We start from the raw sequence: 15,010 nt of genomic DNA on the forward strand, positions 1-15,010 counted from the left end.
TCATGAATCATCGAACAGCGGGCAAAGCCCGCATCAACCTTTATCTAATAGATGCATCCTTCCAGAAGTCGGGGTTTGTTGCGTATTAGCTCTAGAATTACTACGGTTATCCGAGTAGCAAATACCATCAAACAAACTATAGTGATTTAATGAGCCATTCGTAGTTTCACGATCTGAATTTGTTCATACTTACACATGCATGGCTTAATCTTTGAGACAAGCATATGACTACTGGCAGAATCAACCAGGTAGCATTCCTCCGCGACGTCGGCAGTGGATGGCTCTCAACATGCCGCGTGTGCAACAAAGAGGTCATAACAGAGCACGAGCATCATCCGTGTCAAGAGACAAAATGCATAGGCATCGAGAGATAAGGGCCTAAACCCTACTCTCAAAAATATTTTCCGCATCCGAAAGCACGAACGAGCACCAAGGCACTGACGAGGCCACACCGATTTAAGGGGGCACACTCGAGACACAAGGCACGATTTTGGTCCACCGCACACCCCAAAGGGCACGAGATGAAGAAGGGACGGCAACACATCCATAATTCCATCTGCCTTAGGTACGCAATAGAGGATCCTGATCGCACCCCTTGGTTCAATTAGAACAAGGGGACTCAATGAATAGGAGTGTGGCTCGACAGTTCGATGCGGGTAGCATGGAGTCTGCCAATACACATAACCAAAACACCACTCATATTCCTATTGTGTACTAGTAGTAGCACCCACACATACTGGCCAACAACCCACCCAACCAATGTATTGGTAGAGGAGCGGAAGGAACAGTGAAACGAGGGCACACCACAAACGCTTGGCACGAGAACTACAAGGGACAAAATCCCACTGGGACTTGGTCGAGCCAAGACCGTGCCTACAAACTCAATTTACACCCCCCCAGTAAGCCGTTGTTGTCAAATGGACTTGGTACTGGGGTCATGGGCAACTTCGAATGCAGGAAAGGGCTTGGCAAGGCTAAGGAGCCGATGGGTCACCGACTTGGGAGGCACAAGGCGTCCCTAACATGTCGGGGGAGAATGGGCAAGCCAAGCTCGAGCCCATAGCAATGTATAAGCCACCCCAGGAGATTTTTGCCCGATATAGGGAACCTGGTCCTGGAGTCGTTGGCTACATTTCTATGCGCACGGGCTTAACCGGCCGAAAAATCATCACCCCGGCCACTAGCGCTAGCGATCGACCCACCACTGTTGGTGAGTCATTGCAAGACTATCTGACCCCCGTGAGGGCTGCGGACATACCCTACCTCGGGTTGGAGGGGGGCCACATCGGGGGGCAGCAGATCTCTACCCCTTAAAGAGCTAAAAAACTTCGTCAATCTGCTACCAGGCAACATTCTTTTTTTTGATAAAAAAGACCCGAAGGTCAACCTCAATTTATTGTATCTCTCAAAATAATATCATGGATTTCCAAAGGATAATCCACGTCAAAATCCGTAATACAATTCTGAGCAGTAGCCCATTTACAAAGGTAATCTGCCGCATTATTACAACATCGTGGAGCCCAAACAAAATTAAAGCAAACACATGGATCCAATATTTTAATACTTTTCCTGATGCAGTGGCCCATGGTTGAAAAGTCAACCTTCATCCTATTTAGCCGATTCACTAGGCTTACACAATCAGACTCAAACTCCAACTTACGCCAATTTTTCGTTCGCGTAAAATTCAAGCTTTCTTCCAGTCATGAAACTCGGCCCACTCGGCTTGGACAGTCTTCTCCAACACGCCCGCTCGACCGCCTAGGACAAAACCATCATGGTCCCTCGCCACAAGCCCAAAACTCATCTTTCTTCCCATCGTAGTAGCGTCAAAATTTATCTTAATCACTCTCAAACCGGGCTTCACCCACCCTTTTTCCATAGACGGCTTAGGAATCATCGGTTTTTCCAAGAAGTTAAAAATACAAAATTCAAGGCTTAACCCAGCAGCCCTTTCCCAAGTCATTCTGGCCTCCTCCTCAACATCCCGAAAAACTTTATTGTTGCGGCTGTTCCAAATATTCCAAAGCACCGTTATGAAATCAGAAAAAGCCTTCTTGTCCAGCGCACGAGCCACATCCTCAAGCCAGTCCACACACCGACCGTAGCAGCCCTCCAACAAGTTATTATTCAGTCCTCCATAAGCCAGCACCACTCTAGCCTTAGGACAATCTTTCATAGCATGAATCAGAGTCTCCATAACAGTCCCACACCTTGGACAGTTGCTATTAAACTCCCTTCTAATACTGGATATATTCTCGTATGTAGGCAGAATGTCATGTCCCAAACGCCAACAAAAAATCTTAATCTTAGGAAGAGTCTGTAATTTCCACGTGAGCTTCCAAAAAACCCGATGAGGGCCAAACCCTACATGCTTCAACGTCAGCCAAGAATAAGCAGACTTAGTCGAGTAAAAGCCAAAGGTGTTATGGAACCAGATCCGAGAGTCCTCAGGGCTATTATGAATAATGGGGATTTTACATATTTGGTCCCCCAAGTCTTTACCATAGATCGCAATTACCCGTCCCTCGTTCCAGTCATCTTTCTCACTGTTCAGCAAGTCGCACACTTTTTCCTCTTGAACTTCCCTCCTGCGCAGCCCAATCGAGTCACCCGAAAGCCCTTCAAAACCCCACCTGTCGTGCCAAATATCAATCCTACTTCCCTTACTGACATTCCAGCCGAAGCCCTCGTACAGTAAACTAGCCGCTTTTGTAATGCTTTGCCAAGTAAAAGATGGCTTGTCAATCCGCTTAGGATGAAAGGCATCCCCATCTGAAAAGTATTTTGCGCTCAAAACTCTGAAACACAAAGTGTCTCGACAGCACATAAGACGCCACACTTGCCTACCTAGCAACGCAACGTTAAAGCGCCTCAAATCCCGGAACCCGAGACCCCCCATTCCTTTAGGATAACACAAGCGGTCCCAAAATAACATATGCCAACCTCTTTTCTTATCTTTTCCCCCCCACCACACACGGCAAATCAAAGATTGAAGCTCCTCAAGGACGCCATTAGGAACAAAGAAAACGGAGAAACTGTAAGTAGGAATAGACTGCAGGATAGACTTGATGAAAATCTCCTTTCCACCAAGCGAAAGTAATCTTTTTGACCAGCTCTCAATCCTACTAGCGGCACGATCTAAGATACTTTGAAAAGCCGCTGACTTCTTCTTACCAATCGGAATGGGTAGACCGAGATAACTATCAAGGTTGGCAACCACCTTCATTCTAAGCAAGCCACTTAAAGATGTGCGTTGAGAAGTAGGGGTGTTAGGGCTAAAATAAACCATTGAATTGTCCAGGTTGATACGCTGACCCGACATCCTCTCAAATGAGTCCAGGATTTTTGTAAACGCCTCCACTTCACTTCTTTTGTTCCTGACAAACAAGAGGGCATCGTCAGCAAAGAAAAGGTGATTAATTCTCAGGCCATCCTTACTAGCCCGAATGCCTTTAATTTGGTTAGTATTTTGGGCATAAATCAGCATGCGAGATAGAGCGTCCATGCAAAAAAGGAACAAATAAGGGGATAAAGGATCCCCTTGTCGGAGACCCCTTTCCGGAAAAATGATATTAGATAGAATCGTGTTACATTTAACTCTATACCGAACAGTACAAACACAATCCATAATCTTATTAATCCAAATATGAGAGAACCCCATTTTCTTCAGCACTTTCTCGAGAAAAGACCACTCAACCCGGTCATAAGCCTTACTCATATCCAGCTTGATCACACAACCCTTATTCGGGCCATTTTTAGAGCTCCGGAGATAGTGCACGAGCTCATGTGCCACTAAGATATTATCATGGATCATCCTGTTGGGAACGAAAGCACTTTGGTTCTGGCTAATGCACCGATGGAGAGCCTCTTTTAGCCAGTTAGCAAGAGTCTTAGAAACAATCTTGTAAATAACCCTGCATAGACTAATAGGACGATAGTTAGCCATATCACACGGATTCTTAATCTTAGGAATCAATACGATCAAAGTCTCATTTATACACTCAGCACTCTTGTTTCCCTTGAGAATATCGTGACACATTCTTAAGACATCTTCACCCACAACATGCCAATGATCCTTGAAAAAGCTCCCCGAAAGCCCGTCAATCCCCGGCGCCTTTCTCGGGTCCATCTGTTTGAAGGCTCTTAAAATTTCCTCATCCGTAAACTCTCCGATCAACCTCCTATTAGTCTCCCCATCAATGCAAACTGGAACGTAATGCATGTCACTGTCGATATCCAAATTAATAGACTTTTTAAAAAGATCATTAAAATAGTTCCAAGCAATGTGCCCAATCTCTTCTTTGTCCTCATGCCAGGCACCATGCACATCTTTAAGTCTCTCGATGCTATCCTTTTTTCTACGTCCCGAAGCCCGAATGTGGAAAAAACGGATGTTCCTATCGCCTTCCTTCAGCCACTTGGACCTTGCCCTAAGCGCCCAGTATTTTTCCTCCACATCATAGAGGTGGCCCAGCTTGCTACGAGCACACTTAAGAAGGCTCAAAGACCCCTCATTCGTAGGGCCATCCATAAGCTTGCTGATCTCCTTTTCTAGCCCTCTTATTTTATACTTCATTCTCCTAAAACGTTGGTATTGCCATGGGCCAAGCTTGTCATGGATTAGCTCCATCTTCTCCAACACATTGCAATTCTCGCTAGACTAAGCTCTCTTTATAATATCTTTAGCCTCTTGCTCCTGCGCCCAACAGATGTCATATCTAAACCAAACCCTGTGATCAACCCTTTTATCTCTAGGCTTACTTCCATACATATCCAAAAGGATAGCCTCATGATTGGATTTCGACTGGCGAACAATTTGAGAAGTAAGAAACGGCATTTTTTCCATAAACTCGTCAGAGATGACAAATCTGTCCAGCCTCTCTTTAACAAGCCTAGTCCCTTCTCGATTGTTGGTCCACGTAAACCATCCATTAGGAGTCTTCACATCCGTCAGGCTTAACTCTTCCAACACATCACAAAAGTCATCCATCAAAGACCGAGGCTTTCTACGGCCCCCTTCCTTCTCTGAATTATTCAAAATGGCGTTAAAGTCACCTCCCACGATCCAGCCTTCATTAACCATGCTTTTCACCCTTCTCAGCATATCCCAAGATTGCTGCCTTAGGCTTGGGTCGGTCTGGCCATAAAAGTCAGTGAACCTAAACTTTTCACCATCATCCATGCTAACCAACGAGTCAATGTGAAACTTAGGATAGTTTTGCACAAAAACGTTCACGCCTGCCTTCCAAAGTAGGGCCAATCCACCACTTTTCCCCTCCGAATCGACCGCTAGGCATCCCTCCATCCTGCATATTGTACGAATACGGTGGAAGCCATTAGAGTGAATTTTTGTTTCACAAAGAAAAACAATATCAGGACCGTTCGCAGCAAGAAGTTGCTTTAGTTCACGCACAGTCGCCGGATTCCCAGCCCCACGACAATTCCAGCAAAGAATTTTCATGGTCCTTTGCAGGGCTGGTCACCAGCCTCCACCTTAAAGGGTGAAACCAAAAACCACAGCTTCCACTAGGCAGCTCCGAAAGGACGCTCTACCTGAAATACACCGCACGAACCCCCCAAAAAATAATCCGAACACACCAAAGATTCTCCGAAACCACCCCGCAAGGCTTGAACGCAAATAGCTTCGATCTTCCGTCAAAGAGACGACCAAGAAACCAAGACCGACAAGAAAGAAGAAGGTTGACACGCCGGAAAACCAACCCACCAACCCAGGGATTCAGCACTAGATCAAGGACAAACGAACGTCACAGGCCAAGGAACCAAAATCATGCAGAGACGAGATCCACCACCGGACGCCCAACTCCCAAAAGAAAGACGAGAAGCACTCCCCAAGAAACAACCCTGTACAGATGAAAGAAACACGAAAACCCAGCTTTGCGAAAAACCCGAAAACAAACAAACCAAAATAAACGTATCAACAGGAAAACCCTCCGCAGACAGAAACCATGCGATAACTCAACATCATAACAAGCAAGAGCCAGCCACGGAAAAGGCGTCAATCCAGCAAGAGCAAATAAAGAAAACACCACTAGAAAAGAAAACAATCAGCTTAATAAAATCACTAAACAGGACACAAAATACGTAGAACCCTGCAGGCATGAAACATGCACTTTTTACGTTAGGAAAGAAAGAGAACCCACTTTCAAGCATAGGCATAAAAAAGAAACGAGGAAAAGTCGCAAGAAAGAAAAGAACCCGGCCATCGAGGGCCCCTAGCGCACAAAACCAGCAACCAAACAGAGATAGAACGAACAGAATAAAGACCAGACAACGAACTCAGGCCAGAAAAACCTCCCCAAACAGGACCACCACCACCAACCGAATACGAGAGAACCACCAAAGCCTCAACGAGCCAAGAAGCAGCCACGAAAAGATAAAAGAACACCCAGCAGGAAAACCAAAAGAGCCAACAGAAAATTAAGAAAAAAGATCGACTTAAAATGAATTTCTATACATAAAATACAACCCGTAAGCCCTACAGGCATAAAACCTGCCCTTTGTCGAGAGAAAAAGAAAACCGGCTTTCATGCAGAAACAAAACGAAAAAGAACGTAGAAAATTCACTACAGGAAAATAGACTTTTAGCGGCGTTTTTTTTGGCCTTTAGCGGCGTTTTTAAGCGCCGCTAATACTTTTAGCGGCGCTTTCGCAAGCGCCGCAAAAAACGTCGCTATATGCAACGCCGCAAAAATTAGTAGCGTTTTTCAGAAAAAACGCCACTAAAGACCAGGACTTTTAGCGGCGCTTTTTTCACAAACGCCGCTTAAGATGATGACCTTTAGCGGCACTTTTTTTGAAAACGCCGCTAAAGACCGTGACCTTTAGCGGCGCTTTTTTCACAAACGCCGCTAAAGACCATGACCTTTAGCGGCGTTTTTTTAGCAAACGCCGCTAAAAATAATGATCTTAAAAAATATTTTATTTTAATTAAATAATATTTATTTCTATGTTAAACATTATATTATGTTTAATTTTTGAAACTTGAACTTTAAACTATATACATTTAAGTATAAATAAAAATATTAATTAAATTAAAATTTCCATTAAAATTTAAACTTCAAAACTAAATATAAAAGTTAATGAATTTAAATTTAATACATAAACATTGATTCAATATGTAACTTAATACATAAAAAAAACACACACACACACAGCACGCACAAAGTAATAGAATTTCTAAAACATAGTTCATCCTAGTGAGAAAATAATGCCAAATCATCATCACATCTCATTAATCAAAGGAAAAAGATTAGAAAAGAAGAAGAAACAATATACAACAGAGGGCTGGTTCAAGCTTTAGATGAAGCCAAAGTATTGCAATGCCTGCATATATAACTCGGTGAAGTACTTTGATCTTGATGCAGGTTAAGACTTGTTCCAAACAATAAAGAAAATTGTTAAACGGAATCTCGGTCACTGATTGAGCAAAACAAGGAAATTAGCTATACCATTTATTGTAACAAAAGTGAAATCAAGTAAAAAGTAAACCCATAATAAAAAAGCGATGCTAGGCTAATCGTAAATGCTAATGTCGCTGTAAATAAGTGAGTGCATAAGTCCAGTTTCATGTTGATGGACTTATAAAGCCTCAAAAAGAAAATAAGTAGCATATATGAAAAAGACAAAGGGTCAAATGAAGGTTAAAGGAGATGTTATGACAAACCTCACGTGTTTAATGTCTATCTCCTTTCTCGATTTCATGCGACTCATAACATGTTTCACTTTTTTTATTAAGCTCACAAATATCACAGGTTTTTAGTTATCATAATCTTAATTTCTATGCCCAATAGCATTGATAAAGTAATTATTTTCATTCAAACAAATTTGGTATTATCTTTAGTCACTTTGAAATGTCTAATCGATGAAGATGAGCAAAAATGCCATAGTTCTTTGAAAAACAAGCTTATGCCAAAGTTTGAACTCTATACCTCTAGCATATAGGGATCTTGAACCCAAAGTATTGAAAATGTCGATCAAAAGGAAGAGGAGATAAATTTGACGATGAAACTCTAATGGAAAGACGTTAAACTTTTGGAAGAAAAAAGCAAAAGATGTTTAAGGGACTCATGTCTAAATCAAAGCGGTAATGGATAAACTGGGACTCATCAAGATAAAAAAATAAAAAGAACCTACCTCGTGCTATTGCATCCTCTTTCCTTCTCAACTCTGTAAAATATAAAGTTAACATTCGATTACTACAAGGACAAATTAATCTAAGAGCAAAATGAATAGCAAAATCACCTTACAAATGTACTTCAAAGTTAACATCTAAAATTAACATAACATAATAAAAAATTAACTTTTATGAATGATATAACAAACATAAAAAATATCTTCTATCATATAAAAACCTCAATTATTGATGTTTTTTACTTATTAGTTTTAATTAATCATAAGATCTCAAAACAACCACAATTGTTACTAACGCTAAAAACAAGATAGTGGATGTACCTTGTGAAAAAAGCAAATTATTTCTCTTGTAATTTATATGAAAATTTAAACCATTTAAACACGAAATGCAAAGTACAAACACAGTTCTCGCCAGAGGCCCCCCTAGTAAACAATCAACATGTTTCTAATTTCAACTTAACATTTGCCCTTCCTCTTTTGGTTAAAAACTCAAAGTTTTTATGATTTTTTAAATATTTTTCTTGTCAAATTTACTGTTAATATTATATTTGAAGTTTGTATCTATCTCTTTCAATAATATTACCTTCAAAATTTAAACATACATTCTCTTTTTAAAATGTAATATAGGTTATCACTTAACTCAATATTTTTTCATCTATCAATTCAAGTTTTTATGACATAGGCAAAATCAAACTAGAAATCTTCTCATGAAATTAGCTACCTATAATTGTTTCAAAGCTACTGACCTAGGTAAGTCGGTTTCCATATGGTGAATAGTAAAGCGAAGAACCAATCCGAGATAAAAAAGAAAAAATATATAAGGGAAAAATAATAGATAACCAGATGAGAAGATTTATATCTACACAAACCTCCTTAATAACAACAAAAACATAAATAAGAAATGAATCCTTCACGGACACCAAATTCTCAAGAGTACTACTAATAACACACTTAAATACAAATAGAACTTTATGGAAAAGGTTAGAAAGAATAGCCATCAATCATTCAAAACTAAGTTATTACAAAAAAAGGCATCTACGTAAGCCATCTAGGACGGCTATCAAACCACCGAAACATGAAGAGAAAATGTTCAAGATCAGGAAACAAAAAGCAATAGTATTAATTAGAGCACAAATGCTATATCTCTTACCTTCTTTCATGCTAGTTTGATCACCAATCAACTTTAGGAGGAACGGCAACAAGTCGGCCAACTTTCGGCCACAGAGTCGCACAATAGCTCCTACACCATCTTGATTCTTTGTGCAAAGTTTTGTATTAGGATCATCCAAAGTTGATAAAAGTAGTCTCATGGATAAGCGCTCGACAATATAATCATGATTGATTTAATATGGAGGTGGATGAGGTATATTAAACACAAGATGTTTACAACTTGTTGATTACTAGCTACATTTAGAGGTGGAAAACCCATTCATATGTTTCATCTCAAATTTAAAGTGAAAATTAAGATAGAGAAAGAAAGCCAAAAGATATGTGTATGTTTGTGTCTAGAGCATCTCAATAGCAGATAATAACAAGAGGAAAAATATTTTTTTAGCACTTATTAGTAACCATCTATATACATATATTAAACTTATAACCATACAACGATAAGAAAAGAAAAATTTGACTTCTTAGTTTCTCACAATGACTTCTCTTATATATTTCAATCTTTTAAATATCTTTGTGATCTGGACAGTCGAATTATAAAATGGTTGCTGCAGAAAAAATCGCAGATCAAACACCGATGCAAGACATGAACTCAAATAGCTAATGAGTAACATGAAATAATCTGTATCATGTGACTAATCATTGGCAGCAAGACGTGTTAGCACAAAACAAGTGGCCCTATTTAAGAAATGGACCATGTCACCGCAGTATTTAGATTTCAGAAACTGGGAATTTGGGATCCCTTCATTGTTCGGATCAGGCTTGACAATCACTTGTATGGTGAAAAAGCCAAAATATAACTTATTTGGTTTCAGATTCTCGCACGTAAAGATCTTAGAAAGGTTGCCATAGACATGTTTTGCTATCATCCTTAACATACAAATAATAGAGAAAGCATTGATCCGGATGAAGATCTGTCAGCAAAAAAACTCGATTTCAAGGACAAACATAGTCGAAAATCTAATTGCCAGCTTTCTAACAGATTTGCTTAGCAGTGTGCAAGGGGCATATCCATGCAATCCACCATTATAAACAAATTTTTATTGATATTTATATGATTTAATTGTTCATCACTCATCCTCCTTCACTAGGTGACTAGCAAGCAAAGCAAACAGGTTAAAATCTACCATCAAAAGGAACAAGGTTATATATAAAACAACATGTATGTATGGCAAGAGGCGATAAATATATACAAATCCATTTAAGTTCACCAAAACTTTCAAAATCACATAATACATAGAAGCTAAGTATCAAAGTACCTAAAATCAGATCTCATCTAGGCAACTGTCTTTCCATTTAATAAAAAGGATAGATCATAATGAATTCAAGAAGAGGCCTAAATAATGAGAATTAGTATGTTAATTGGAACAACATACTTCGCAAATAAGTTTCGATAAATCTGCGCCAATCAACTGGTTTGACACACTCCACAAGATCGAGCCAACGAAACTTAAACAATGCCTTCCACGCTATATCAAAATTTCCATATCTGAAGAAACTAGCACTAAACAGTCACCTCACATTCTAGTCTTACTAGAACAGAGCATCATGAACAATAACAAATCATGGTCCCCTCCAACTAATCCGATGAATACGTTCATTTCCAAGCACCCAACACCCATTGATATCCACTCCAATTGACAAACATGAAACATTAGTATTAGGCTTAGTGTTCTTCCAGTTAAACAAGTAATTAATCAAAGTTGAGATACCTTCATTAGTCGAGATTCAAGAAGCCCTACAAAGAAAGATTTTCATATGTGCATGAATTCTAACTTGAATAAACTTAAAAACCTCTTCGATACTCGGTAACAAACCTCATTGTATCAGTGCCCTTTTTCCTATAGAAATGCAATAAGAACAAACAAAATGGGGATCAATAAATCCAATTCAAACTTAATTTACAGTCCACCAGGGGGAGAATTTTACGATTGAAGATGTCATATCATAAAAATAAGGGGGATATATGTGATTAGGAATACCAGTCCTCTTGATGCACATTTTTGAAGGTGAATACAGAACCGATCCTTGTTACTAGTAGTTCTAAGTTGGATAACTCTATTCAACAATAATACCTGTAGGTTTGGTAGTTGACTCTTTGTTGTATCTTTGTACGTAAAAGGCAAAGATTGAAGCTCAAATCCGGGCTGCTGAATATCTTGCCAAAATGAAGGCGAATGAATTGAAAAAGCAACGGAAAGAAAAAGAGAAGCCGCCGACTTGCACCGCAAAAGGTTTACAATTTTTGCCCTCCTTTTCGGGTGTACTTTATGTTCATTTTGTAGGAGTGGGTTTAGATTTGTATGGCCTTTTGATATTTGCGATGGAAAAAAACAGCAGAGATTGAGCAGAATCTGGAGATTCTAAAGGAACCGGAAACGTTGTTAGGATGTTGTCTGCATCAAGAATCAATTTTATGGTCGAAAAAGTGGAGCATGTGAAAGGGTAATTGAAGGAGGTGCTTATGGGATGATAAAAGGTGAGAATCCACTCCATAAACTGGGTTTATTCTTCAAAGACGAGTACTTTGAAGACGAGGAGGATGAGGATGCTGTTCTTAATGAAGACATTGTTGGTGAAGAAGGAGAAATAGCTTATTTTTATGATATGACATCATTAATGTCCAAATTTGAAGATAAATTTTTTTCAAGGATTTATATTAGAAATGAAACGATTGATTATGATGATGAAAAAAAAACTATTGAACAGTAAATAAGGGGGGAAAAATGAAGAAAACCCAGAGAGATTATACTTACCAACTTGGGATTTTCCTTCAAGTCCAACATTTTCTCGGGAAAATGAAACGAAGAGGTGGAAAAACAAAGACACCCTCTAAAATGGTGAAGAAAATCTTCCAAACACGTTTATATTTTCTTAGAAACTAAACAAATCTTGTGATTTATACACAAAAGAACAAAGACTGATGCTTTTTTAAACTCAAAATCTTGTATTTGGGTATAAAGGTTGAAGCTTTAACTGATGAGATTTAAAATAAAAAACACATAAAAATCAACGAAGGAAGGAAAGTTGAAATGGGTTAAGATGAAGGGAAAAAATGATTTTAAGGGGGAAAATTAGGGGTTTCACGGGAGAAAATTTTGGGGATAAAAAGCGTGAAAAAGAAAATTTTGCGGCGTTTTTAAAAAACGCCAGTATTGCTTATTTTTTGTGGCGTTTTTTATAAAAATGTCGCAAAAATTATTTCATTTTGATCAAAATGATGTCGTTTTATTTTGCTAAAATTTTTTATTTTGTCTGCTAAAAATTATTAGTTACATAATTTTATAAAATATTTATTATTACTATTTTTTATAAATTAGATTTTTATAGAAAACCAAGTACTCTCAAAATAAATATCATATATTTTAATAAGAAAACAAATAATTAAATGGCTATAATAAATTAAAAACATCACTTATATACCCAAAAATTAAAATTATTTTAAAGCAGAGTATTTTAATTTTTATTTAAATAAATAATTTTAAAAATTTAACTAATATTTAAAAGAATTACATAAAATTTGAAATCTTGAAAATTTTTAAAATTTTAATTCTTTAAAATTTGAAATTATTTAATATATAGATTAAAAATAATCAATAATATACACAAAAAACTTTAAAATTATTTTAAATAATAGTATTTTAAATTTTTAACATATATTTTCACACTAATTACCCTAAATCCTAAACCCTAACACATATATCTTAAACCCTAAACCTCATAACCCGTAAACCCATAACTCTTAACCCCTAAACCTTAAGCCATAAAACATAAACCCTGAACTTCTACCCCTTAATCTCTAACATTTACCCCCTATCATCTAAACTTTAAATGATTAAAGTTTAGCATATATTTTTATAATTTTGAATTGATTAAATCAAAAATTTTCCACTATTCAAAGGGATGAAGTGCAATTTTACCTTTAAAATTTTTTAAATTTTCAAAAAATCGAAATAGAAAATTTTTCATTTTTAGAGGAGCAGATACCCTTTCAACCCCCTACTTATGCCCCTAAATATATATTAATTATAGGGTTTAGGATTTAATTATTGAATATGATTCACTTGAGATTAACATACTATATACCCTAGACCACAGACCTTAAACCTTAAACATTAAACCCTAAACCCAAAAATAAATTTAATCAATATTAAGTATTGCTGCCATAATTTATTATGAACATAAACCGGTTTAGGGTTTTAAGGGTTATAGTTTAGTGTTTAGGGTTTACTATTTTAGGGGTTATAGATTAGTGTTTATGACTTTTAGCGGCGTTTTACAAAAAGCGCCGCTAATGCTCCGACTTTTAGTGGCGTTTTACAAAAAGCGCCGCGAATGCTCCGGTTTTTAGCGGCGTTTTACAAAAAGCGCTGCTAATGCTCCGGTTAATAGCGGCGTTTTACAAAAAGCGCCGCTAATGCTCTGGTTTTTAGCGGTGTTTTACAAAAAGCGCCGCTAATGCTCTGACTTTTAGCGGCGTTTTACCAAAAGCGCCGCTATTGCTCCGTCTTTTAGCGGCGTTTTACCAAAAGCGCCGCTATTGCTCCGTCTTTAGACCAAAAACGCCGCTATTGCTCTGTGTTTTACAATTTTTGCTGCGTTTTTTGATAAAACGCCGCTAAAACCCTATTTTCCTGTAGTGTTATTCAAAAAAAGAGAAAAGAACCCAGCCACTGTGGGACCCCCAACACAAAAAACACGTAGAAACCATGAAGAAAATAAAAACAAGAAAAAACAGGAACCAAATAAAATAAAAGGAACCAAAGAAAATAAATCAGGAGGAGATCACCGTAGGACACGAAGCAAAAACGCTGCAAGAAACGTCTTGTCCGTCCAGGAGAACCGTCAGACCTTATCGCATCACAATAAGGCACCGTACGACCACCGAACGGAAAAACCCAAATAGAAAAAACGAAAAGTAATCCTCAAAAACAAAAACGAAACACTCAAAACCTACATAAACTGCCATAAAATTCAAAACGAATAAGGCAGACACACAACGAAAAAACAAAAAACAGAATCGCCAAAATCTTGGAGAAAAAAAAACCAAAACACGCTTGCTACCGCTACCAGTCGACGCCTACCAGGCGCTACCAGGCAACATTCGTATGTCTGAAACGGGGACACTTTTCTTTAGCCCTCACATCCGAGGCACCAGGGTGCCCCTGCTGCTCGAGGCACCCACACATCCAACGTCCTAGGTTTCCTACGGTGATCGAGGCTCCCACACATCCAAGCACCAAGGTGCCAATGCTGCTCGAGGGTCCCGTACATCTGAGGCACCAAGGTGCCAATGGTGCCCGAGGCTCTTGCACGACCAAGGGCCTAGGTTGCCGATGGTGTCTGAGGCTACCGCACATCCAAGCACCAAGGTGCCGATGGTGCCCGAGGCTCTCGCACGACGAAGGCCTAGGTTACCGATGGTGCCTGAGGCTCCCGCACGACCAGGGGCCTAGGTTACCGATGGTGCCCGAGGCTCCCACACGACCAAGGGCCTAGGTTACCGATGGTGTCCAAGGCTCCCGCACATCTAACCACCAAGGTGCCGATGGTGCCCGAGGCTCCCGCAGAACCAAGGACCTAGGTGCCGGTGGTCCTAAGGCTTTCGCACGACCAAGGGCCTAGGTTGTCCATGGTGCCCGAGGCTCCCGTACGACCAGAGGCCTAGGTTGCCGATGGTGCCCAAGGCCCC

The 15,010-nt window shown here is 39.1% G+C and overlaps 1 protein-coding gene across 1 annotated transcript; it reads right to left on the bottom strand.

Moving 5' to 3' along the window:
• Positions 1-4,660: 4,660 nt before the first annotated feature.
• On the bottom strand, positions 4,661-5,461 carry LOC108455632 (uncharacterized). Its single transcript, XM_017754174.1, has one exon. It carries the CDS (start codon positions 5,459-5,461, stop codon positions 4,661-4,663), a length of 801 nt encoding a protein of 266 aa, XP_017609663.1.
• Positions 5,462-15,010: the final 9,549 nt, after the last annotated feature.

This window comes from Gossypium arboreum, chromosome 9 (assembly GCF_025698485.1).
Source record: "Gossypium arboreum isolate Shixiya-1 chromosome 9, ASM2569848v2, whole genome shotgun sequence".
NCBI lineage: Eukaryota > Viridiplantae > Streptophyta > Magnoliopsida > Malvales > Malvaceae > Gossypium > Gossypium arboreum.

What these genes read in the sequence shown, in the direction of transcription:
- LOC108455632 (XM_017754174.1), bottom strand. Translation starts at nt 5,461, where the DNA reads ATGAAAATTCTTTGCTGGAATTGTCGTGGGGCTGGGAATCCGGCGACT.